Source organism: Pseudopipra pipra, chromosome 15, assembly GCF_036250125.1.
Source record: "Pseudopipra pipra isolate bDixPip1 chromosome 15, bDixPip1.hap1, whole genome shotgun sequence".
NCBI lineage: Eukaryota > Metazoa > Chordata > Aves > Passeriformes > Pipridae > Pseudopipra > Pseudopipra pipra.
In genome coordinates, this window is record NC_087563.1 from 8,702,645 (window position 1) to 8,727,944 (window position 25,300).

A 25,300-nucleotide genomic window follows, 5' to 3' on the forward strand; every position below is an offset into this window, starting at 1 on the left:
GGAGGCTGCTCAGCCCCACAGCCTCATCCATCCAGTGGCACTTGGGGAAAAAGAAGGATGCCTGATCCCAGCAGGGACCAGAGGACTCTCCCTTCTCTCCTGGCTCCTTCAGGGGACTTCTGAACAGCTCCCACCACCCCAAACACATCCCCCTGAAGTGATCATGGTGCTCAGATGCAGAGGGGAGTCTCCCGTGTTCCTAGTGTGAAGAGGATGAATGTGCTCCCTTGGCTGGGTAGGCTGGAGCTGATGACTCCAGACTGAATTTAGGGTAAATTTGTCCTCTCCTATGGAGGAATTTTGCAAAACCCAAAACTTAAAAGCCTGTCCTACCTGCTGTCCCACACAGCTCCACAGTCAGCATTGACTCAAAGTTTCTCTTCCCAAAGGCTGGGTCACTGGAGAAGAGCAGAAAATCAGAAGGGAGGAAGTGTTTAGGTGAACCACAGTCCCCAAACCCAAAAGGAAGCTGAGAAAATGCTGCCTACAAGTGAGCCCTCCCACTATGGCTAGTGCCTGACAGAGGGGTGTGAGGGCAGCGGGCTGAGCAGTGTGCCCTTCCCGTCCCAGCGAGTGCTCTGGGGCACACACAGAAATGCCCTGCCCTCAGGATGGGGCTATCCTGACTCCTTGCACCCTAGTGATGGCTGTGGCTCCCCACAGCCTTGTGCCCAGCTGGGTGGCTCAGTCTCCTCTGCAAAAGCAGCTTTGTGTGCTTGCAGCAGAGGCTTGGCCCAGCTACACAAACCAAGGTGGTTTCCAGCCCCAGCACAGTTCCTTCAACCCCGTCTGCACTTACGTCTGTGCCAAGGACAGCGTGAGACATCTGGGTGTTTCTGAAAGGCAGGAGAGAAGCTGGTTACCAGTGGAGTTGTATTCCCTGCAGCGCCCAAGGTCTGGCAGGGGCTGGGCACTGGGGCTTTGCCCCCCTGAGGGAGAGGGCTCACGCTGCCAGGGCTGAGCCATTCATGCTCATAATGAACTCCAGAGCCCAGGCACAGTGTGAGCCCGTGGGCAAGAGGGACCTGGAGGGATGGGGCAGCCTGGTCCCTGCTGGCTGAGCCCTACATCAGCTTCTCTCAATAAGGATGGAGAAACAGGAGTAGAAGGCCCCCATGGACTGAAACAGCACCCCAAAATCAGAACAGGCCCCCAGCTCCCCATGCATGGGACCCCAAACCAGCCAGCACATGGGGCTGTACTTGGGGCTGCTCACAGCTTTACTGCCAGCTGAGTGTCCAGCGCCTGGCCAGTATCACCTGGCCATGGCAGGGATGGCACAGGCAGCATGGATGTACAAGGGAGGGCTGAGCAGAGTGACAGCCCATGGCCTCCTCACCTGTTTGCTCCAGGAGGGCACAGCGCCGGCTCTCAACCCCGTTTCCCACCTCACCATCCACTGGGGAACCCAGGGAGAGGGTCTGGGGCTCCGCCGATGGTGCTGTGCCCCCCACCTCCACTTCAGCCGCAGGCTCTTCGGCAGAGAATCCCTCCAGCACAGGGCATGGTGCAGCCTCTCTGCAGGCCAGGGGCACGGAGGGCTCGGGGGGTGGCTCATCAAGGAAGGATAGCCAGTGCCCAAGCTCGGGGTTGAGTCTCTTGGACCGGCGGACGGCGTAAACAGTGTTGTCCTGCTTGCGGGCCACCTTCCCCACTGCTGTGCCTGAGGTCCCCTCTTGCTTCCCACCATTGTCCTCATGGCCACTCAGCTCCTGCAGTGCCTCTGCCTCAGCTCCAGGGCTCTGCCGTGGCTCACCCTTCTCTGGTGCTGTTTTCACTCTGGAGGTGCAAGTCCCACTGGCATCCTCCCCATCCCGGGCTGGCGGCACAGGGGAGCAGGAGCCAGGTGGCCGTGCCAGGGCAGCGTACACGGGCTTGCCCAGGCGGTATGGCTTGCTCACGTCACACAGCAGGTCCCGCGCCAGCAGCTCCTTCAGGATGGAGAAGGATGCTCCGGGCTTCTTGCAGCCCCCTGCTGCCTGCCAGGCACAGCCCGGCCGGCTCTGGGCACTGCCAGGGGGGCCCGGCTGTGCGGGACAGTCCGGTTTGGCTCTCTTGAAGGGGCTGCTGCAGGGCTGGGGCTTGGTGTCAGCGGGGTCACGGGTGGGCAGCTTCCGCGGCGGCAGGCAGTAGGTGTGCATGTAGCGGATGAGCTCCACCACGGAGTGCATCTCCCCCTCACAGGACAACTGGCTGCCGGAGCCATCCTCTGCTGAGGAGAGGGGCGTCACCGAGTCACCAGAGCTCAGTGAGTCCTCGCTGGAGTCACTGTCGTCCTCGTGATGGGCGCAGTCGCCTGGGGATGGGTGGTGGCCACCACTGGAGCACTCCTCGGGTGCCTGGGGGGCTTTGGTCTGGGAGCAGGGGGTGGTGGAGGTGAGGTGCCTGTGCAGTTCAGTGCAGCTGCGGCTCTGTGCCTGCGGGACACTTGCCCTCCTGTCCCGGGGACCCTCCACCTTTGGAGAAGAGAGAGGAGAAAATCAGACACAAGTACCTGGCATGGGGGGAGAAGCCCTCCATGTTGACAGAGCCAACCCACATCCTCAAACCCCCCAGTTCTGGCTTAGAAACACCCCAACCTGTCTGGGGGTCAGCCCCCTGCCCCAAGCGCCGCACACAATGATGCTCCTTCTTCCAGGGAGGGATCTGCTGCTCTTCCCAGGCAATCTAATTTGCCAGGCCTAATGCACTGCACAATAACCATCAGCAAAGTAGAAAAATCTTTGGTGGCAACCTCTGCTGGGTTTCAGATCAGCTTAAGTGAGGGGTGGGCTCTGCAGCATGGCATGCAGCTCTCCTTGGTGATGGCCCCTGGCTTGGGCTGAGAGTCAGCAGAGAGGGGGACAAGGGAGCACATGGGGCTTTCACAAATGGGCACTCAGGGAAGCTGGGAGAGGCTGAACCACCCAGGGTCCAAATGAGATCGAGGCATTTCTCAGCCCAATGCAGAGAGGGATGGGAACGCCACATGTAGGAATAGGTATCCCCTTTTTGGAAGAATTTGTAACAGGAAGGTTAAAGCTTAATTAACTTGTTTCTTAAGGAGACCTTCTGCCTAAGAACAAACATTTTTTCAAGGATGGGGGAAGTGTTTCTTTCCCTCCTGTGTCCCTCCTGTGTCTCTCTGGTCTGAGGAGAGATAAACTCTCAGGATGTTACAGGCTGTGACTGTCTTGAGGCTGGGAGAGGGAGGCCAGAGAAGATAAGAAACCTGGAAAAGATCCGGAGGAGTTACTTTCTCAGGCCCAGCCCTCTCACTGCTGGTGCAGAATTTTTCTTTGTAAGTTTTCAGTGTCTTTGCCTCCAAAATAAACATTTTTGAATCCTTTCCACTGCCTTGGCATTTTTGGGGAAAATACCTGCAAATATTTTACTTTACACCACAGGTAATGGTTTCTGCCCGTCCCCAGCCCCTTGCCCAGCTCAGAGGCTGCCCATGCTCCCTGACACCATCCTTCAGTGCCTTTCTTTAGGAAAGCTCCCAAGAGGTGGGCAGTGCACGGGCTCGAGCTCTGCCCATGAGGAAGTACCTTCGTGCAGGGCCGTGCTGGTCGGGATTTTGGGGTCCCCGGGCGCCGGGCGGTCCCGTCCCGCTGAGCCTCACAGCTCGGAGGCACATGCGATGGAGAGAGGAGCAACTTCTTCAGCTGCAAAGAGAAGTGGCAAGAAAAAGAGTCGGCATGGCAGCGAGGGCAAGAGAAAGCGCCATCAGGGCTGCAGCCCTTGGCTCACACGTGCCCAAAAATGGGGCAAGAACAATCTAAGGCAGGGAGGAATTTCCTACCCCACCATGGCTGTGGGGGCAGGTGCCTGGCCATGTGCAGCCCTGAGGGGGTCAGGGCTGTCTCCACAGCACTCACCCATGTCCCCAGGGACCCTCAAGCAGGTCGGGGCAGTGCAGACGTGAGAGACTTTACTTCCCAGGGGCAACCCCACTCCTGTCAGATACACAGGAGCTGCCATGGCATCCAAACTTCTTACTCCAACAATTCTGCCCTTAGGTGACAGAGGCTTTGTGCTGATGTGAGTGACAGGTTTGGACAACTCACTTGTGCCCCCGTGCAAGGCTCATTTAGCCAAAACATCCAGAGAGGGCCTGGACTCATTAATGAGCTTTCAAGGCATTTTGCAGATGCAAACCCCTGTGGGACCTGTCGAGGATCTCCCCAAAGCCCATGGGTGGTGGGAGTGGGGTTTTCCCCGGGTCACCCACAGAGCCATCTCTTCTGATGGCAAGGTCAGCATAACATTTTTCTTCTACTCAAACCCAGTTTTGCTCAGGGGGAGGAAAAACACCAACCCCACACCCAGCAACAACATTTCATATTCCACCCATGTCGCGCTAACAACCGAAGGCGACAACAGCTCAACAGCAAGACGACTGCGTAGGCACTGGGGGACTGCACGGAGGAGACAGATCTGGGGCTCCCGTGCTGGTCGGTGGGCACAGAGCCCTGGGGGGGTACAGGGGTGATAGAAACAGGGGGTGCCCAGGTCAGGGTCTGCCAGGAAGTGTCAGCCGGGGCACCCACAGCTTTAGGTGTGCAGCTCCTGTTGGTGGAAGCAACCAGCACCCTTTCCCCCCCACCCCTGCAACGTATACATCCTATATATACACAGACACATCGTGTGTGATATATACCCCTGCGCAGGGGCGTGGGCGGTGGAAATGCACGCTGTCACCACTGGATGTCACTCCTCCCCTTTTGGGTTTTTGGGGAGACCCCGGGACTAGGCTGAGGGGTCCCTGGGGGGACTGTGAGCCTCAGGAGGGAGCAGGCTGGGTACCATGTCCCAGAGGATATCCTCGGGATGGCAGTAAATGCTGCCAGTTAGTCCTGGGCAGGATGGGGAGCGGGGCTGGAGCCCCATTATGGCAGAGAACCAAGAGGGATACTCTGGTCACCAAATCTGTAGGGACTGCAGGCCACACAGACCCTGAGGGGTTTTGGTGGAAGGGACAGGGAGGGTCAAACCCTCCCACTGAAAGCTGAGGGTACAGGATGACACCCAGGCCAAGCTCCTGTGTCCCTCTTGCGAGAGCAGCGGGGAGCTCAGCCCAGGGCAGAGGTGGGTGGGAACAGCCACTGTTGCCCATGGACACGGGGCTGGGATGAGCCAGAGAGACCCCCAGGCAACCCCACATCTGCATGTCCGATTAAAAGCAAGTGTGGGTCCTGCCAAAGCAGCCCCCACCCCTTTGACACCCACCCCCACCCCGTTCATATACATATTTGTATACACACAGCTTGTTCCCGTGAGGATGGTGATGGAGGTGACAGCAATGATGCAGAACATGTATACGTATACAATACAAGTATATGCTTTGGTATTGACGGTTAAAGAGAGTTTTAAGCCTAGAATGAAAAAATTCAGACCTTTGCTTCCTATCATACCCATGCAGCCGGCTTATCAGGGGCTCATCCAAATCCACCTTAAACAGTAGGAAGTGGGTTCTTACTAGAGACAGCTCATCAAACTCGGGGGCCGGGGACGGCCCCCCCGTGACCGGGGCGGTGGGTTTGGGGGAGGGGGCAGGTGAGGTGTAGGCATGGTTGAGCGTGTCCCCCTCTTCCAAAGTTCGGAAGGCAGCCAGGCCCATGTCATCTCCCTGTATATCATCCAATGTCTCCGTGAGGGCTGCCAGCAGCGCTTCGTTCTCGCTGTCTATTATCTGAAATGAGCAGGCAGAGAAGAGAGGGGGGGTTAGGCTGGGCAGAGGGTCTGTGAGATGCTGGGTGGGGGAAGAGGGACCAGCAGTGCAACAGCAGCTCTCACTGACCAGCTCCCACTTCCCAGTGACCCCGCAGGGCAACCTGTGAGAGCTCTTCCCCAGCACACCACCAGGATGGGATGAGGAGGAGAGACCCAACTGGAAAAGGAGCATCAATCTGTCCACCTGCACCCCTAACAGAAAATAATGAATCAGAGCATCTTCTCTCCCAGCAGTTGTCTCCCCCCCACCATCATGCAAACAGCAGAAGATAAAAGATCTGTCATTAAAAGGCTCCTTGCCCAGATCCTTCTGACTCTGGGCTGCAAGTGCCCCAGCTGGGATGGGAGCCCAGGGAGGGGGCAGGCACAGCCCCCTGCCCTCCACAGGGCTGGAGAGGCCTGAGAGGTCATGGCTGGCTAATCTGCAGCTCTCCTGACAGGGAAGACAGAGAAAATGTGAGGAGCTGGGAGCTCAGCCCAGGGCTGCCCAGTGGACAAGAGGGCACAGCCCCCCAGGAGGGCACAGGGGAAGCTCAGCCTGGGCTGCACTGCTGGCCAAACACCATAGCTTGTAAAAACAACCAGTATGAGTTTTGTTTTCACTAAAAGCCCCCAAACTCAGGCACCTCTAGCTCAACAGGGATTCTAAGCCCTCACACTTAAAGCTGGCTGCACCAGTGCTCTGCAAGGGACCATGTCCACAGAGCACAGCCCTCAGAGTGAGACAGGCCTTGCATTACAGCTCCCCTGACCTATTCTTTGGGTGAACAGCATGATGTGGGGATGCTGATGGGAGATTTCTGAGTGTCTGTGGCTGCACTGGGCCAGTCAGGACCAGGGGCTGCTCCTGCCTCCTCCCTTCTTGCTGCCCTGACCCAACCTCTTGGGTCCCTCCCTCTTTCCATCTAGGCTTCGGTTTGGCTGATGCACCTCCAGCCCTCCGAGTGCCCTCCCAGCCCCACAAGTTCCCTTCCAATCTGGCAGTACACTGCAGAAGCCCAAGAGAGGACAGAGAAGCTGAGGAATGGCTGGAGTGAGTCAGGAATTCCTTCTTTTTGGTTCTCCTCCATCACATTCTGAATGTAAACCATGTCCAACAAGAAGCAGGCTACCATCAGTGATAAAATTAGCACGAGGGTAAATTCAGGCTCACAAGCAGGACTGCTGCCTGCACACACCCTCCTGTATTTCTCTCATCTTGTTTGAAAATTAAATATCTTTTGTTCCCTGCCCTAACCTTGCTCTCAGTTACTAGAGCAGGCTCCAGGGAAAGGCAGCAGGATGCTCCATTTTTGGCTCCGTTTCTTTTCCTCCTGTTATTGGCACGAGAGCACTGTGCATATAAGTTCAGTGGGATACATTTCATCATACTCCACTGCTCCTAATGGGCCTGTCTTTTGCATTTCTTTTCTGTTTATCTTTTCCCCAGGAAGTTCAGCGGAAAATATGCATCTCGTGATGAAGGTCCCTCAGCTGGACTGGACCATTTTCAAGCACAGCATCAGCACAGCATAAAAGCCACAGGGTTGTTATTACGGCCAGGTTAGAAAATATTGGGGCTTTTTGGTTTTTTTCCCCTTGTTTAAATATAAATTCTGCTCCCTCCCAGAATGTAACCCAGAGCTGGTTACTAGTTGACACTAGTGGGTCACAACCTCCTTGTCCGAGGGGTAAGGGCCTGGGTGCTGCTCAGGAGGGCAGAGAAACTCCAGCCCCCAAGGATAGGCACATCCAGGGCATGGCATGAGCTTTGGGAAATGTCAGAAAGGCAAAGTGCCCAATCCCCAGGCAGCTTCTGCACCTCCCTGTCTCCAAACGTGCCTCTGCTGTGCTCACAGCCCTGCCCTGGCCTCACAGCTCCACGAGATGCTCAGCTCTTCTCCAAGGAGAGACAGGAACAGTGCTGAGGGTTATGGACCAGCCCTGCCTGTGCCCAGGAGCACCCTCTGTCCCAGCACCCCTTTGCACTGTGCAGTCCATGCTGGCACATGGATCCATCTCAGCACAAAGCCAAGGACAGAAACCAGCCACCTCTGCCAAAAGGACCCGAGACCCAAACAGAGGGGGCTGCCAAAACTGGGAAGCCAGCGTGGGTGGGGCTGCTTTCTGCTCCTGAGAAAGGAATAATCCTGCCCCACACCACAGCACTGAGACCCCCGCACTGCCGCCCTGGCACATCCTGTCATTCTGGGAATCGAACGGGACGCACTGCACCCCGGCTGTAATTCCCTGTGAATAATACACCACAGGAGGGCTGGCTCAGCAGCCTCCTCTGCTCCTCCACCTCCTCATTAGCCTTACTCCGCTTGCCCCATTTAGAGCCGGTGCACAAATTAATGGAGCACTAATCAGCTGGGGAGGAGATATTAATAGTTGTGCGTGTTCCCTCCTCCCTCCCTCCTCCCCCTGCCTCCATCCTCGGGTGCCCTGTGCCAGGAGGATGGGGGTACCTGGAAGAGCTCGGAGTCATCAGTGCTGTACTGGCTGGAGTCTGTCTCCGAGTGCTCCCTGCACCACTGCAGCTCGCTGAAGCAGCTGGCCGAGTCGAAGTCGCTGGCATCCAGCTGAGACAGATCGATCTCCGGGAAGTCAGAGTAGAGGTGCTCCTCGCCAGACACCTCGTACTGCACAGAGAAGAGAAAGGGGGTGAGCCCACTGCTGTGCCAGGGGAACAGGAAGCAAAGGGCAGCAGCATCCACCTGTGGAGACAGACGGTCTCCTGGTGCGCTCCCACCTCCGCTCAGGCCCGTTTCTCAGACCCACTTTCCACATGGCTCCAGGAGCAATTTCATGGCAGTGTGGAGCATGGTGAGCAACTCTTCACTGCACACCTGCCAGATTGGTTTGCACAGCCTGACACTGGCACTGCTGCTACTGAGAACACCCCCACAACTTCCATCAAACCCCCTCTTGTGTCCCAGCTGTGGCAGGAGTCAGAACAGCAGCATCTGCATTGGAAGAGCCTCATCTCCAGCAGTGAGCAGACGCTCGGGGCAGAGCACAGCCACCCAAGCTGTGGCAAAGCAGCTGCTGGAGCTCTTAGGGGCCATTCCTGCCTTTGGTGCCACCTAAGGGTGACATCCAGGTTATCTAGCTGGAAGTCAAGGCAAGAGTCTTGCGTGCACATGGGACAGCAACTCCTGTGAGTGGCCTCACACCTGGTCCCTACCCTGTTCCCATCCCTGCCACATGGCACTGAACCACTCAGGGACAGTCCTTCTGGGGAAGCAGCACCACCAGTGCAATCCAGACCCCGCTCCCTGCGCTGTACAGGATGAGAAAACGGCATGGAAATGAATGGATGTCCGGGTGCACACAGGGTGATGCGAGCTCTAGGAACCCAGCTAAAAATCTCCATTCAACCACAGAAAGGAGCTGGCACCTGCCCTGCTTCAGCCTGGCTTCCAGCCACTGCCCTCCCACAAAACCCCATGGCTGCACCCAGCACCCCTGGAGTGAGGGCTGGCACTGGCACCCACTGCCTGTGCCGGCATTTGGACGGTGCCTGGTTTTGTGCCTATGTCCAGGTTCAACCACACAGGGGAAAGGTCTGGTGCGGCTCCTCCCAGCATTGGCTGCCCAGGGGGAGTTTTCTGGCAGTGAGGGAAGCAAGTTTATTTACAGAGCAAATGGATTTTGGAGCAGGCAAACATCTGAGCATGTGAGCGAGGCTGCATGGGCAGGGGAAGGCTGGGGCTCCTCCTCCTGAAGCTCCCTGGAAGGGTCTCCTCCTTCACTCAATGGGAAGGAAAAAGGATTTCAAACACAGCTGGAGGAATGGAAAATACAGCTTTTCTCTCTCTTTTTTTTTTTTTTTGGTCAAATTGGGATAATCTGGGATTATTGATTGTGTTCCCACAGGCTGAGAAGCCTGTCTACTGTGCTCCCCACTGTGTTTAGGGCACCCCAAAGGGCACTCCCATGCACACACTCACTCCCATTTTACATTTCTCACCTGCCTTCCGCCCCAACCAGTCCCAGGGGAGGTGGGAGACAGGGAAAGCACGGGCAAGGACAGGGGGGAGAGCATTTTCATGGCCCAATGGTGAGCCAGTGCCATGTCACGGCAGCTGGGGCTGCTGATACTGCCCCAGCCCAAGCTCTACAAGGGCCTGGGAGCTGCCCTATGGTGGGGGATGCTCTCCCCAGCATCCTCCCTTCATCCTGCTGCTGGAGGGATGTAGATCAGGTAGATTACACAAGTGTGGTGCCACAAAGTATATCAGGCACCCCTGAGTGGCTCCAGGATCTGATACTCCTCACAGCCCCCCAAGGCTGGGGCTTTCCTAACCTGCCCTGCAAAAATCTTTGGTCCCTATTCTCATCCCTGCCAGCTCTGGGGGACACAGATGCGACCTTTCCCCTTGTTCTCCTTCCCTCTCTGCTCAGGTGCAGCCTGGACTGCTCTGGGATCAGATGTCCTTTGGCCTTTCAGATGTGTCCCTTACCTGCTGTGGCCCGTCCCTGCTTCCTCCCTCTGCTCTAGCGCCTGCTCCAAAAAAAGTCTTGCAACAACTTTGGCTCCCCCTTCTCCCCAAATCTTCCCATGGGAACACAGGCAAAGGCTTTTATTTTTAGAAAAGCCATACATACATATATATACGTGTGTCTCTGTGTGTGCGTGTGTGCGTTCAATTAAAAATAGCAGAGCAGTCAAATTCTCCTGCTCCTTTTGATATGCCACAAGGGAAAAGATCCTGGTGCTGAGATCACAAGGAGCAGCTGACACCAGTGCTCGGGATGTCTTTTGATCAACTCCACAGATGTGACATGTCCCCATTGGCAACAGGGCTGGGTAAAAATAAACTCCTGCAATCTAATGCTGCTGAGCTGCCCTCTCTGGGCACCACAGGGGCAGGATTGCCCCGGCACTGCCACTCTGTGGATGCTCCCAGCTAGCACAGGTCAGGAATGCCTAAAAACTCAGCTTGGCCTGTGATGAGCCCCCTTCTCAAAAAAAAACATGGGGAGAGCCTTTGCCCAGTGCGATCACCCGCATGAGCACATGGATGGGCACCCCAGCACATGGTCACAGCTCCAGCCAGCCCCCTCTGCTAGACAGTGCCATTTAACCCACCCAGCCACCAAGGACCTGAATCTCCAGAGGGAATACGTCACTCTGAGCTTGGAATCCATCACTCCAAGCACCGCTTGCCCAGCACAGAGCGCTGAGAGTGAAGTCCCTCTGGGTTGGCCACGGGGGGTGGGGGAGGACCCAGCCCCCCACCCGGAGTCGGGGGTGGCAGCGGCAGTGGGGAGGCTGCCTGCGGGCACAGGACCTCATCTGCTCTGACTTTCCCTTTTCCCACCCTTTGCATTTCCTGCTGCCTTGGGAGAGGAGTGAACTTTTGTTCTAATTTTACTCGGGAGTTTGTAGGAAGATCAGCCATGGGTTCTTGGTGTGCAGCCAGCAAACACCCATGGAGACATGCTCAAAAATTCGGAGGCATCCTCCAGCCCAGACACCTGGCCTGTGTGTGCTGCAGCAAGGCTGCGACCAGAAAGCTGCCGGCAGCTCACTGTGATGTGTCTGATGAATCCCTGCTCCGGGGAGGGGAGATGCCCTACACGGGTGCCCCCATGCCACACACCTCTATCCTTTGAGGGAGCAGGAGCCCAACCCTGGGCATCCTCTCTGGAAGCAATGCCGTGCTGGCAGTTGCACCTGGCAGCCAAAGCTGGAAGGTGAAGGACATCTGAGGAACAGCCTCCATTCAGAGACATCCTTCTCTGCTTTCCTTAAAGTATGAACCAACTCTGACCTCAGCCCCAACTGAGATGCATTTGCAATTCTAGGACAGAGAGGCAGCTGATACTCGCTCACATGTTGCACAGAGCTTCCCTCTGCAGAGGCTTTGCTTGACAGAGCAGCAACACTTTTATTTATCTGCTGCTGAGCTTGGATAGTCCTGCCTGTTGTGAGGGGTTTGTCACTCCAATTGTGGGAGAAGGGGTTCCCCAGGGACCCTCACACAGAGGGTCTGTGCTCACTTTGCGCCCCTGCTGAGGCTGTTGGATCTGGCAGCAGCTACGCTGTGCATGCCCAGGACAACCAGGTGAGCAGGAGGGCTCCGTGCCACTATGGCTGTGCCACCCCACTGCCAGGCCCCTGTCCATGCTCACCACTGGCAGCAGTGAGAAAGCACAAGGGACATCTCCAAACTGGCAGACAAGGACATCCAGAGGTCACTCTGCCAACTCTCCTGTCCCCGGGAGCCTCAACTGCACCTAAATGCTCCCAGACAAAGCGCCAGTGGGGCCTCTCCCTGAGCACTGCGGGTGAGGAGGGGCTGGCTCCCCCCAGCCTGTGTTCCATCTTCTCCTGGAAACCCTGTGTGAGCAAATCAGTCTGACAGTTTCTGGTGTCTCCTTGGTCATCCCCGGGAGGGAATGGAAGAACTCCCAGTTGCTCTGACTCTCCGTCCCTTTGCAAAGCCCCCAGTTTTTGTCCTTCCCGGGGCAGTGGCAAGGCAAGGCAGGACAAGGAGCTGGCCTGGGGGTTAGCTCCATCTCCCTGCCTGACTCTGAGGGTGGTCAGTGTGGGCCACTGTCTCTAATGTCCCCAGCAGCTCTGGTACGTGGGCAGTCCCTGGCTGGAGGCACATCCAAGGATGCCCCAGTGAGCACAGCTCAGTGCTGGCTCCTGACGCTGTGGGGACAGCAGGTGGGACATTTCCCTTTCAGTTCTTTCCCCTGTTTTGGAGCAGTGTTAATTCTGGTGTGGGAGCATGTGAGGTCTTATCGCTGCAGAGACATGAAGCTCCTCTTCAAGCCCAACTCTAATTCAAATATTGGATTAACGAGACAGGGAATGTTTTCCTCTTTTTCAGTGTCAACTTGGGCTGCTCAAACTAAATCCCCCAGTTAGAAGGACTGGAGGGGCTGGCTGGGGATGGGCTGCTGGATCCCAGGAGCAGCTGTATCCTTGAGCCCACGGAGAGCAGGAACCACAGCCCTGCTGCCAGGCAAGCATGAGAGCTCAGCTCATTGTCTGCTGTGCTTAACTGGCTCAGGGAGCTGGGGACAGGGCAGTGACCGTGACAAAGAGACTTGCAGGTCCTCTCCTCTGTCGCACCCTGACAACAACACCAGTAGAAATTCCCCTTATCTGCAAAACCCTTGGGTCCAATCCCTTGAAGTTGTGGCCAAGTATTTTGGAGTGAGCTCTGAGCACACTGTGATGGCACACACACTGTGCTCATGCTTAGTCAGGCTGCAAAAGTTTCAGCCTCTGAAGTCTGCCGGCGTGAAAGTGCTGCTGGACACGGGCAGCACCTTCGCGGGATCCTAATCCTGCCTAAGCCTGGGAGGGCAGCTCTGCATTGCTGCCTGCAGACACTGCCCCAGGATGCTTTGCAATTGCCTTGTCGTTCACGTGCCACTTTGCTGTATGGAAAAAAAAGGAAAGAAAGTGGCAGCTCCTCGGAGGGGCCAAAGGAACCAGCCAGAAACAGGCAGCCCACCTCCTCCTGAGGAGCGCAGCAGTGACTCAGCCGCGCACGGAGCCTCCTCCCTCCTCACAGCCAAGAGCCTACTCAAAGCATTAAGAGATAAATATACATCCACACGTGCTGGAGACAGAGCCCCAAATTAGCCAGTAGCGTTTAGGCTGGGACCCAAATGAGCAGAAGGTGAGAAATGCCGAGAACACGAAGTGCCAGCTCCCGCCAGCCCTCCCTCAGCCCCACTGGCAGTGTCGGATCCCAGCGCCTGGACGGGGAGTTTCTCCCTCCTTGCCCTCACCCCAGGCTTGGCTCTAAAAAGGAAAGAAAATCCTTGGGCAGGGGTTTTGGAGAGAGCCGTCTGGGCTTATCAGGGAAATCCGTAATCACAGACTGCTTGAAATGGGGATTACAGCCGTGCAGGGAGACGGGCACCGCCAGGCTGTTTCACCGGGATGAGCTCTGGCCAGGCAGTGCAACGGTGGGCACAGCTGCTCACCCCGTTAGCTGCTTCGGGCAGGGGGAGACCCACTTGGGCAGGCCGGGATTGGTTCCTGCAGACCCCTGGCACCTTCCCGGGCTGTCCCAGCACCGGAGTGGGAAGGCACTGGGGGCATGACCCACACTGGGACCAAACCCAGCCCCACCTGCCCTGGGGTGCACCCTGCTGTTCCTGCAGCTGCCACCCGTGGGACAGGGTCCCTGTGCAGTCAGGCTACCAGCACCCTGAGGGGGCAAAGTTGGGTGCTGCCAGCCCCTCGTCACCCCCAGGGATGCGTCAGCTCCATTCCAGCCCAGAGGGACCCATGTGAGGCAGGCAGCCCCATTCCAGTACTGGGGAGGAGGGCAGAGGTGAGAATGGAGGAGAGAGCTATAAATAAGTGTAAATACAGCAAGGAGCCACCTGGCCAGATCTCTGAAGGTCACCAGTGTGTGCCAGCAGATAAGCAACCCCCCCCCCTCCCGAGTGGCATTTGATAAAATGTCACTGTGAATGAGGGAGAGGTGGTGTCAGGTTGTGACTTGGCCCCGCTGCCCCTTGACACCCCACGATATTTATAGCCAGAGAGCCCCAAAGTGAAGGGTGAGTGGTACCTCCTTGGAGGCAAGGGGACCCTGCCTGCAAACCCACCAACTGACACGGTGGAGGGGGGCACAGGCAGGGCACAGGCAGGGCTTGGCAGCAGCAGACTGCTCCCTCATCCAGCTCCCCAGGTCTGAGGATGTGCTGGTGAAAGGGAAAGGCACACAGGAATCTCCCAGACTCCTGGGTTGCACAGAGGCATGTGACACCTCGCTGTCCTTCCAGGAGCAGGGCATTTTGCCCTCTGCACTCTGTTAATTTTTAATTTTTTTTTTTTTTTAAATTTCTACTAATCCATTTTAACAATTCAGCCCAGCCAGCAAGAGGCAAAACCAGCATCCACATTTAAAGCCTGGGCAAAGCAAACAGAAGCTTGATCCTTTCTTCCACTGGAGCTACTCAAAACCAGCTTCTGTTTGTCCACATTGGTGCAGCACGTGGGAGCCGCCGCGGCGGTGCCGGGCCCCACGCCGGACACTCTGTGCCAACACAGGCTGGACTCAAAGGTTGGACTCAAAGATTGGAGTTGATGATCTTAGAGGCCTTTTCCAATGTAAACGATTCTGTGGTTCTGTGGCACACATGGAGCAGCCACCTTCCCAACACGGCCTGCGACGTGCCAAGAGGGCACAGGGGGTGCACTGGGCACCCAGCCCCAGGCACCAGCAGGATGAGGCTCTGAGCCACAGCCTCAGCCTGAACACAGTCTCACTTGCTGACTTTTGTCTTACATTTAGAAGGGTGTAATTAAGATCAACCACGAGATGCCAGTAATAGGAAATATTAAACATTAACTGCAAACAATAAACATGAACTTGCCAGGAGTATCTTTGATATGGAGGAAAGATGGAAGAAATTGCACTAAAGTGTCCCTGAGTCACAGGATAGAAAAAAGGAGCCTGAGATACTGGTAGTAATGGCCTGGATAAACAACGTTCTGCTGGAACACTTTAAACAAAGGTGTGTCGGGATTAAGAAGAAGGACAGCAGCAAAGTATATCACGGGTTACAAAGCTGCATATCTACACTGTACCCAGCAGCCATTTATTTGGGCTTTAAACTAGAGAGTCCACTTTCTTTCTGCCTGAGCTCCAGGACAGACCAGCCCAGGACTGTAAGACCTACTGGTGCCACAACAGACCCGTGGAGACCTTGCAGCCCCTGCATAGAGCTCAGAGCACCCCCCAAATCCAGCACCCTCACACTGCCAACACCAGGCACAAGCAAGGGCAAGTGGTTGTTGTGCTCCATGCAAGGAGCAGACACAGCAGGGAACGGGCTGTTCCCAAAGAGCCATGCTCCTCTCTCAACACGACCTAATGGAAACAGCCCCGTGCCAGAGGCTGCTGCTGCTGTGTCCTAGGATACGATCTGCCAGGCAAAGGGCTGTCCAGGCAGTGTCAGCACACCTGGGCACACACAGCATGCTGGTAACTTGTCTCCCCAAGTGTGACAGCTTCATCTTGCATCCCTCGAGCCAAACAGAAGCACCCCATGCCAACCCTGTCAGCAGCCAGCCTGGCAAACACCACCCACTGCTCGCTGATCCTGGCACCACCAAATATGCACTGCCAGTGGCTGCTGCCAGCCTTGTCCCCGTCACCAACGGGTGCTCCGCAGGCAGTGGGGCTGGCACCACTCGATGGCATGAGCCAGGCAGGGCACCCGCCTGGGCCGGAACACTGATGGTGTTTTCTAAGAAATGCCTTGTAATCTCCCCAAAACCAAAGGCAGGACCAACAGCCAGCAGCCAGCAAAGCACAGTGGGAACTGAAATGTCCCATCAGCTCGGAGGGCTCCAGCCCTGGCATGTGACCCCCTGGCCATGGGGAGAGAGGCAGGGCAGGAGCAGGCAGGGGTTACACAATGCTCACCTCGCTGTAGCCTTTCTCCAGTGAGGCAGCACAGCCTGTGTGGGGCAAGGACAGAGCAAGGGGCGGCACAAGCCCCACAAGCTCGAGAGGCTCCGCACAGATGCCCTACAGGACAGGGAGCAGTGGGGACCGTGGCCGAGACCAGTGGGGCATCGAGATACTGAAACTCTTGGGATTGCTTCCACTCACAGATCCACAGCTAGAGGTGGTAGGAAATGCTGTGGTTCCATGAGACAAGCTGGGGACCCCTATGAGTGGGGGTACCCTGAGCTCCAGGCAGGCTGGCAGCACAGGGGGCCAGGCTGCACCACAGGAGGGAATAAGTGCCTGACTCACTGAGGAGCTGACTGTTAGCCAGCTCTGCTGGTCACAAAAATTCCCCATGATGGCAACTCCCTCCTTTGAAAGGAAAACATGAGGGGGTGATTATTTTCAGACCTTCCTCTTCTCATGTCCCTGCAGCCAGCAGCCACATGATTGCTGTGGGCACAGGGACGCCAGCAAGGAGCCTTCTCCAGGACCAGAGGAGGAGCAGACCTATCCCTATACACCCAGCTTAGCTCCATGGGCACTGTTCACCCTGGCACTGACAGCTCTGCACCCCTCTCAGCTGGCTCCAAGAGCAAATCCCTGCCTGAGGCAGTAACTGTCCCTCCAGCTCCCCATGGCATGAGTGAGGTCAGACCTGCTGTAGCCTCAGAGAAGGCAGAGCCACTGCCCGCAGGGAGCGTGGTGGACATCACCACGTCATGCCACATTGTGTCCCACTCCAACTGTACCATCAAGCCCGGCCACAGCCATGCTCCCTACTCACAGCCACAACCTTGGGATGTTCCACTGCTTGGAAAGCTCACCCTGGCTTTCCAGGAGCCACAGCCGCAGCCTGTAATCCTGGGAATCCCTGAGCTACTCCCAGGCACTGGCAGAGTCAATGTCGGGAAGCTGGGAGGCTTTTGGGACCCATGGGCTGGCAGCAGGGAGTGAGCAACTGGAGGGGCAGGATCTTGGTTGGGCTGGATCCGCTCACCCCCCAGTGTGACCAGCTCTGGGGCTGCTGACTGGAGGCTGTGAAATGACGGGGAAGAGGGAACTGTCATCACTGACATACCCTCCTCCCTGGCTTGGGACACCACACACAGGGCTCTCCGGGTGGCAGTGGCTCGGCAGGCAGCCTGGTGGGAGCTGTAATTCCCAGCGCATTCTGGCACTCGGTGTTATCCACGGCTGTGAAACAGGAGCTGAGGTTAAAGCCAGTCCATGTCCTGCCTGAATCCTGCCCCTTTACATACACATCTGACGAGTGGGTGGAAAGAACCTGCTGCCTGCTGGACACTCCAATCCAATGTCATCCCCCTGCCAGGTCTGTCACCATCATCTGCAGGATGCCCTTCACCTCTCCAAGCCTCCGGTGCCTTTTCAGACCTTGTGAGGAGGAGGGACTGTTTGGCCCCCTGCCAGGAGCACTCCCAGTCCCTTTTGCCAGGGAGGTGGCAGCAGGGGAGGAAGGGAAGCATGTCTCCTGCCTGCCTTCCTGCCTGCAGGTCTGGTACCAAAGCTCAGAGAGGTGCTCAGGCCTTCCCTGCCATGGAAGACAGTACAGTGCCCTGCACTGTTCAGAGCTGCCTGTGCCACCGGCAGCAAAGCAGCCTCTTAGTGCTAATCAGGACGAGGCAGGAGACGGGGAAGGTTCAAGCTGGGGTTAAGAAGGCGTAAGGAGGATCTTCCTGCATTAACTTGACCTCTCAGTGAGTCCAGCCCTGACACTCTGCTGCCACAGGCATGCTCCGGTGACACGCCATACCCTGCTGGGGGTCAGGGCACCACCACCAAACCCAACCCACCAAGATCCTCCACAGATCCTTCGTCCTGCACTGGCCCTTCTGCCAGGGGGGTCTGCAGGACCCCATGCTGTGCCCAGCTCCCACATGAAAAATGAAATTTTTAGCTGGAGGCACGAGATCTCAAAGGGTGAAAACCACTGTGGAAAGGGCAAAACCACGTGGATCTGTCTGTACCCTCCCACCCAGCCTGTCCATGCTTGCCCAGACCCATATCCCAGCAGGGGTGGAAGCACCAGCCCTGCCAAGCAAGCACTGCCAGCTGCCCCTCTCTGCATCCATCCACTGCTGCAGGGAACAGGCGGCACTGCCTGCTCCAGCTGCTGCCTGCTGCCCTGCACAAGGCCTGGCACCCCATGGCATGGCCATGCTGCCTGCACCTCACTGCTCTCCATCACCAGGGCCCCCTGAGAAGGGACCAAGAAGTGGGTCACCCTGCCCTGTCCCCTGAACTGGGGGCTCCCTCTTCTCCTTGCTCCTGCTTCACCCAATTAAATTATTGCCCATTTTCTGCACAGTGCCTGGAGGTGTCCTGGTCAGAGGAGACCTGTCACCACCTGGTGTGGTCACCCCGTGCCTCTGCTCCAACTCGACTCTGCCCAGAAAGCCAATGAGGAAGGGGAATGCTGACAGGTGGGTATTTTCCAGGTGGGCATCATCAGTGCTAGGATGCCACTAATATGAGCTGATTGGCAGTATTGATACCATTCCAATTGTGTGGGAAAACCGAGCCAGGGGAAGGTGAGACAAGAGCAGGTCCCAGCAGGTCCGTGACCACAGGCTGTGTACACTCTCACAGTTGGATGGATGGTGGAGGTGTGATCCCTGAGCAGCACCTCTGGGCCAGCCAGGCTGGTGCTCCTGCGCCCGCTGGGCTTTCACCAGCACAACCTGTTTGGCCTGGGGATTTCCTGGTGCTGCACCAGCCAGCACAAGGCTTTGCTGTGTCCGGGTCCACACCGGAGCATTCAGGGGCGTCCCAGCCAGGCCACCTGCCCTCAGGGGCCCAGGGCTCTGTCCCTGCTTTTTGGCTCGGCAGGAAGCATTTCTGGAAGCCGCAGCCTGGAGCTGGTGCTGCCAACCCACTTTGCCCGGTCTTCCTGCTCTGCAAACAACTGACTCACTCTGGAAAGAAACTGCTCCAAGATCTCCAGATAGAAAAATTGCTACAAGGGCAAAAGGCTCCTTCAGGAGCACATGCAAACCCACATACACAAAGCTTTGTGCTGTTTCAAATTCCCACCTGCTGGGGACCACACCTTTGCCTTCCTCAAAACCCCCACAGACAGGCTCCAACAGGGCAGGAGAGGAGGGGTCTGGCCGCTCCCTGCTGCAGCATCTGAGGGCTGGGGCCCCTCTCCTCCTCCTCCCAAACCAGTTGGGGTGAAGCCTACAAGCATTACTTCTTAATTTAAATCAGACTCTTTTACCCACTCCATGTGCTGTGCCAGCTCCCTCGTGACCCTGCCCTGAGCTTGCCTGCTCCCAAGCCTTGTCCCCCCTATTTTTGACCCTAGCTAAACCAGGGATCAGATAAAGCCAGGGCAGGCTGGCCTGAAATCCAGACTCGAAATCTGGATCTGACAACCTGCCCAGGAACTGGCTGCCTCCAGGTTGGGAGCATCAGAGCTGGGGGTCCCCTCTGGTGTGCAGGAAGCCATCTCTGTCCTGGCAGTGCCATGTCCCAGATGGCCTCAATCTCTGTGCAAGGCTGGTGGGAGTTAAGGCTCCTGCTTGGTGTGCCACCTTCATACACTGCATGGCCCCAATGCCTGGCAGCAGCTCCCCAGTCATGTGAGCAGCTCCAGTCAGCAGCCCTACCACCACCTTCTGTGCCTTGCTTTTATCCATCCACCTCCCCTTCACAGAGGCCATCCGTCTCGGCTGCCTCTGCTCCCTGTGTCAGACGCTGCCGTGTGGGATCATGGCCAGGTGTCCTTGGGCAGAGGCTCCAATATCACCTTGGAAGGGTCTGGCAGGAGCCAGGGCACCAGGGCCCATGGCTGCGCTCGGCACGGCACCGTCGGGGGACTGGCAGGGATCCTGCTGGGACACACAGCCTGAGCAAGCACCCTCCCACCACTGCTGGCTGCAAACAGCCACCCCCACACCTCCCAGCCCCTGCCAGCGTGGAGGGCACAGAGGACACAGTGGGCATGTCACCACAGCAAGCAGCCTCCTCGGTGCCTCCATCGAGTGCCATTCCCAGCCCTGGGTGAGCAGGTGGAGCCGTGTGTACCCAGACCCGGCTGAGCCGTGCTTGCTTATGCAAACCACAACGGGAGCTGTTTTAACTAGTTGGACTGCTGCCTGCTAGTCAGGTGCCTTCCTCCTCCTCCTCCTCCCGAAACAGCTGCCAGTCCCCTGCAGGCAGCTGCCTGGGCTCCGTCCCCACGCTGAACACGCCACAGCTGCTGTGAGCAAGGGGCTCTCCTTCCCCAGGGTGCCCCAGGGGGTGGGGGCAGGCAGGGCTCACCATCCTCCAGCATGATGTGCTGTTATCCCCCAGTTCAACTGTGAACGAGCTTTTCACAGTCCTTGAGGTGTCCTCAAGTGTCCTGGCGCCACAGGCAGTCAGGGGGAATGTTGTCCATGTGCAGCTCGTGCCCACATGATACCCACCATAGAATCCTAGAATGCTTTGGGTTGGAAGGGACCTTAAAGATCATCTCATTCCAACCCTCCTGCCATGGGCATGGACATCTTCCACTAATCCAGGTTGCTCAGAGCTCATCCAATCTGGTCTTAAACACTTCCAAGGATGGAGCAGCCACAGTTCTTCACGCTCGGCTGGAAGAAGGGAAGACCCACAGTGCAGCAGCAGGGAAGGGGCTGTTTGCCCCACTGCTGGTGAGTTTTGCCCAGCACTGTGGCCACATTGGCATTTCCCACCCTGTCTGCATCCTTGGGGGAGTGCAGGAACCCAAGCAAAAGACTTCCTGTGACCTGCTGCAATCAAAATTTGGAAGGATGTAGGAAAAAAGTCACAGTGCTGTGAGCCTCAAAGGAGGGCTCTGCCAGAGCTGGTCACCATGTCTGTCACCAGCTGGCTCTGCCACACTCACACCTCATGGCAATGGCCAGTGTTTGGCTTTGCCTGGAGAAACTCTCCCCAGGCTAGGAGGGGAGGAGCCAGCATCTGTTCCAAACAGCCTCTGACATTCCAAAACAAGGGAAAAAAACCAGATCCAAGCACCGGGAATCTTCATGCAAATCTCAGCACTCCCAAGCCAGCACCAACCTCACACTCTGGAATGCCAGGAAACCTGCAGCTTGGCTTTGCACAGGGCTCTTCAGCCTTTGCACAACACTCTGGCCTCTCCTTAAATTTCAACATGGATTACAGGGAACTTCTTATGCCACCAATTGAGTCAGCGGATGCCCGGCAGCCCTGGCTCCATCAGGGAAATGTTCCCTCACCACCCCCGGCTGCTCCCAGCAGCTGCAGTGGCACAGCCAGGGCAGCCGGGATGCCATGGAAGTTTAGGCACCAGATGGATCAGCAGCTCTGTGGGATGAGACCTGCAGCTGTGCTGACAGGCAGGATGAAGTGGGATGAAGCCAGCTGCCTGCCTGCACCAGGGCTGTGGGGCTTCTGCCACGGCTGGTGTCCAACCCAGGGAGCCCGGGTGGGAATGTAGAGAGGGGGAAGTGCTGCAGAGCAGCCTTTGTTCCAATCATTGGGAAATGGATGGGAATCAGCCAGTCCAGCACATGGAAAAGAGACACCGTCCAGGATGCACCCACAGCAGTACCAGGAGGGGCACAAGGGATGGCTTCATTCCTGTTTCTTTACTACAAACTTTCGTGCAACAAAATAAGGCCTTTGCCAAACGCAGCAGGGCCCAAGCCAGCTCCTTCCAAGGCTTCCTGGGATTCTCCACTCTGTCATCCCTCAGCAGGTGCCGAGATCTTGTGTAGTTATTGGTTCTTCTGTTTGGGATGCTTTTCCAGCTGGTGCTGGATGTCTTTGATGAGCTTTTCTGCAAAGGTGGCATCAAGCGGGAGGAGCGGGAAAACCTGCCTGTGGTGAATGGTAAAACCCGCTGGCAACACCGTGACGCTTCTCCAGACGCTGCGTCTAAATATAGACCCCTCATTTATTATCCTGCAGCTGCTGGATTCGGTGTGAGAGGAGCCGAGGGGATGCACTGATGCTCCCCTTGCCCATGGCTGGGCACTGCCTGGACACATCCAGAGGCTCATAATGGCCCAAAAAGCGTGCAAAGCATAGAAAAACCACGAGCCTTCTCTCTGTGCGGCTCCTGACAAATGGGGCTGGTTTGCTGGTGAAATGCCGTGAGTGCAAATCCCCCACTCTGCATCCCAGAGGGGTGTAGAGATGCACTGCCATGAGCAGGTCCTGCCTGGGTGGGATGGGATTCCCCCTGCTCCTGGTGAGAGGAGCAGCAGCACCCAGTCCTCCTGACAAAGGATGGGATGGCTTTCCTATGGCTTCCCTGCTGTCAAAATGCAGGGATGCTTCCTCACCCAAACCAGCCAGTGCTTGATCTGGCTGCACTTACTGTCTCCCTGACACTACAGGCAAGGGACCATTTCTGCCAAGCACTTGGGGTAACACCAGGATTTATCCCTCTGTTGCACATCCTGGAGGGAAGAAGACATACCCCAAAATTTGCTGGGGACCTGCAGCCTCTGTGACACTTTGCCAAGGTTCTTCTGAGAGACCCTGTTCACAGATGGGAAATGAGGTGCTGGGGAAGAAGTTGATGCTCAGGGCAGAGCAGGGCAGGCAGGAGAGGATGGAGTGGGATGCCTGGGAATGCACAAAATCCTGCCAGGCTCAGCTCAGGACCGTGGTGTGAAGGTGGTTGCCATGAGGCCAAGGCATAGGCAGGAGCAAGCAGGGTGAAGCTGTCAGAGCTGTTCTGGGAGATGAGGGCTGGCATGAACTGGTAGGCCTGCAAAGCCTCCTGCCCAGGCACAGAAGGCTCCCAGGACCTTTCCTGCTGCTCTCCAGTGGGGATATTGCAGCAGGGTCTGTGTGAGAGGCAGGAGGGGCAGGGAGCCATGCTACCTTGGGTGCCATCAAGCTCTGGGCTGTGTGCTTGCTGCCTCCATCACTACATCTGAGAAAAATGGGTAAAACAGAGGGATGCACTCCAGGCCAGCCAGCCTGGGCTGTGGCGCTGCTGGCTGCTCACAGAAGCCATCCCCCCACTCCTGGCGCTCAGTCCCATTGAGACGGGGCCAAGCGGGATGGGAACTCCAGGCATCCTGCCTCCTGCTGCCGGGGCTCTCGGCTGGCCGGTTCACGCTGGGACACCTGCTCCCTGGGTGGCCAGGGCGCCCTGCTGCCAGCACTGCTGGACACCCTGCCCCACCACCACAACAATGGCCAAAGGACACAGCCCTCCAGCTCCACAGTCCACTGGCATTTCCCCTCCAGCCACCCTGTCCAAGTGGGAGGCTGGGAAGCAGCAGGAGAGGAGGGGTTAAGGCATTAATCATCCCTGCTGGAGAGCGGATGGACCCATGGCACCCACAGGAGCAGCAGTCCTGCACCCCACACACCCTGGTACTGGGACCACTCAAGGGTCTCACAAGTTGTGGGGAGCTGCCTCATCCCGCCAGCAGCTGGGCTGGCAGCAAACACTCCTTGGGGAGAATGGGATCAAGTGGTGGGAGCAGCAACATGATGCCCATTGTGCCTGTGCCACCCAATGCTCAGGTGGGGACTGGGAATCTGCTGGCACTCCTGCTGCACACTCACCCTTGCACACCCACCCACCACACACACCCACTGCTGGCACAGGGAGGGTGCAACACAGACACCCTGAGCATCTCCCAGGCAGGGGCAGAGGTGACTGTCCCTGCTCTGAGCATCTCAGCCACTGGCTGGAAGCTGAGCTGGGCAGCTTCAGAAGCAGCTCAATGTCCGCAGGCATAAGGGGTCTCAGACCCCAGGTTGGTGTCCCCATAGGGGACAGGCAGGACAAGACATGGGGGTCACTGTAGGGCAGCTGAAAAAGCCATCCTCCAACTAACAGGTCCTTGACCCCCATGGAGTGTCCATGGGGGCTGCAGTGAGGCTGTTTCTGCCAGTGGCCCATGGGGACATGCAGCAGCATGGGGGGGGAGCATGTCTAAAACCTCCCTGTGCCTTTGGGGCCTGCTCCCCCTTCTCCCCTCATTCTCTTTTCAGGCACCATCCTATGCACAAAGACTTACAGAGACAAAAAAAATCTCCAAATGTGATCTCTGGATGACCTCCTCCTCCTCCCAGGGCTGACATCTGCTGAAGCAGCAGAGAGGGGCCACAGGGACGCCCTCCTTCTGCCTCCCCCCTCAGCCCCAGAGGCCTTTCCCCTGCTTTCCCCAGGTTCACGAGGGGCATAAACCCTTGGGCAGTAGCTGGTATTTGGGTAACAGGCCACAGAGCACTGGGGATGCAGAGCTGGGAGCACGTGCTGTTGCTGTCCTGACAGACAGACAGCCGTGGCTGTGGCTGTGGCTGTCCATCCGTCTGGACAGCGCATGCTCCAACAACTCTCCCACGGTTGCCAGCAACACCCCTGGGACCCCCAAGGCCAGATGTGAGGGATGGCAGATGGGGGAAGAGCTCAGTGGGGAGCAGAGCCTGCCTGCCTACAGCTCTGTCCTGCCTGCCTACAGCTCTGTCCTCCCTGCCTACAGCTCTGTCCTCCCTGCCTACAGCTCTGCCCTCTCTGCCTGCAGTTCTGCCCTCCCTGCCTGCAGTTCTGCCCTCCCTGTCTTCAGCTTTCTGGGCTGGGGGACTTCCTACTGCTTTTTCCCCACTCCAGGACCACAGTTCATTTGGGATGGTGACACGTGCCGGGTGAGGCTTTGCTGCTGTCCTACTGGAAGGAGTCCTGTGCCCATACTTGATGGGATATTTTGCACCAGGCTCCTTCACCCCTCGTCCACTCTCCTCACCCTTCTCCAGCTACTGACTGTGACCCTCTCCCACCTTTCCCGCAGAAGGATTTTCCTAACGCCCGCCAAGGGATTTGCAGGTATAAAGGGCTCACTAAGTGCTAACGGTGCCCGGGAGCCGGCTGGCATCCATCTTGGCAGACACCCAGTGCTGTCCTGGAGAAACCTCTGCAAAAATCTCACCCTGTGACTGCTGGCCCCAGCCCCGGGCAGCCCCTCGCCCCGGCCATCACCCCTCACCAGGGGCACTGGTCCCGTGGGAGAGAGGCAGTGCCTGGGCAGCCAGCACAGGGGACATCCAAAGAAGGAAAGGAGCTGGCCGGATGGAGGAGCCGGCTGGGCTCCCTGGCCAGCCAGCCCATACTGTAAAAGGAGTGGGAACAGGGACTGCACAGCTCCAGCTCCAGCGGTTTTAAGATGGCTGAGAAG

At 57.2% G+C, this 25,300-nt stretch overlaps 1 protein-coding gene across 1 annotated transcript in view; it reads right to left on the reverse strand.

The window, feature by feature from the left end:
- The window catches only part of PPARGC1B (PPARG coactivator 1 beta), a 47,841-nt gene that overhangs the window by 6,777 nt on the left and 15,764 nt on the right, over positions 1 to 25,300 (reverse strand). Inside the window, exons 2-7 of the mRNA XM_064671709.1 lie at positions 8,166 to 8,339; positions 5,462 to 5,674; positions 3,531 to 3,647; positions 1,340 to 2,456; positions 800 to 836; positions 334 to 398 (exon numbers count right to left, since the gene is read on the reverse strand). Coding sequence (XP_064527779.1) covers positions 334 to 398; positions 800 to 836; positions 1,340 to 2,456; positions 3,531 to 3,647; positions 5,462 to 5,674; positions 8,166 to 8,339 — 1,723 coding nt within the window. The remainder of the gene's footprint in view (positions 1 to 333; positions 399 to 799; positions 837 to 1,339; positions 2,457 to 3,530; positions 3,648 to 5,461; positions 5,675 to 8,165; positions 8,340 to 25,300) is intronic.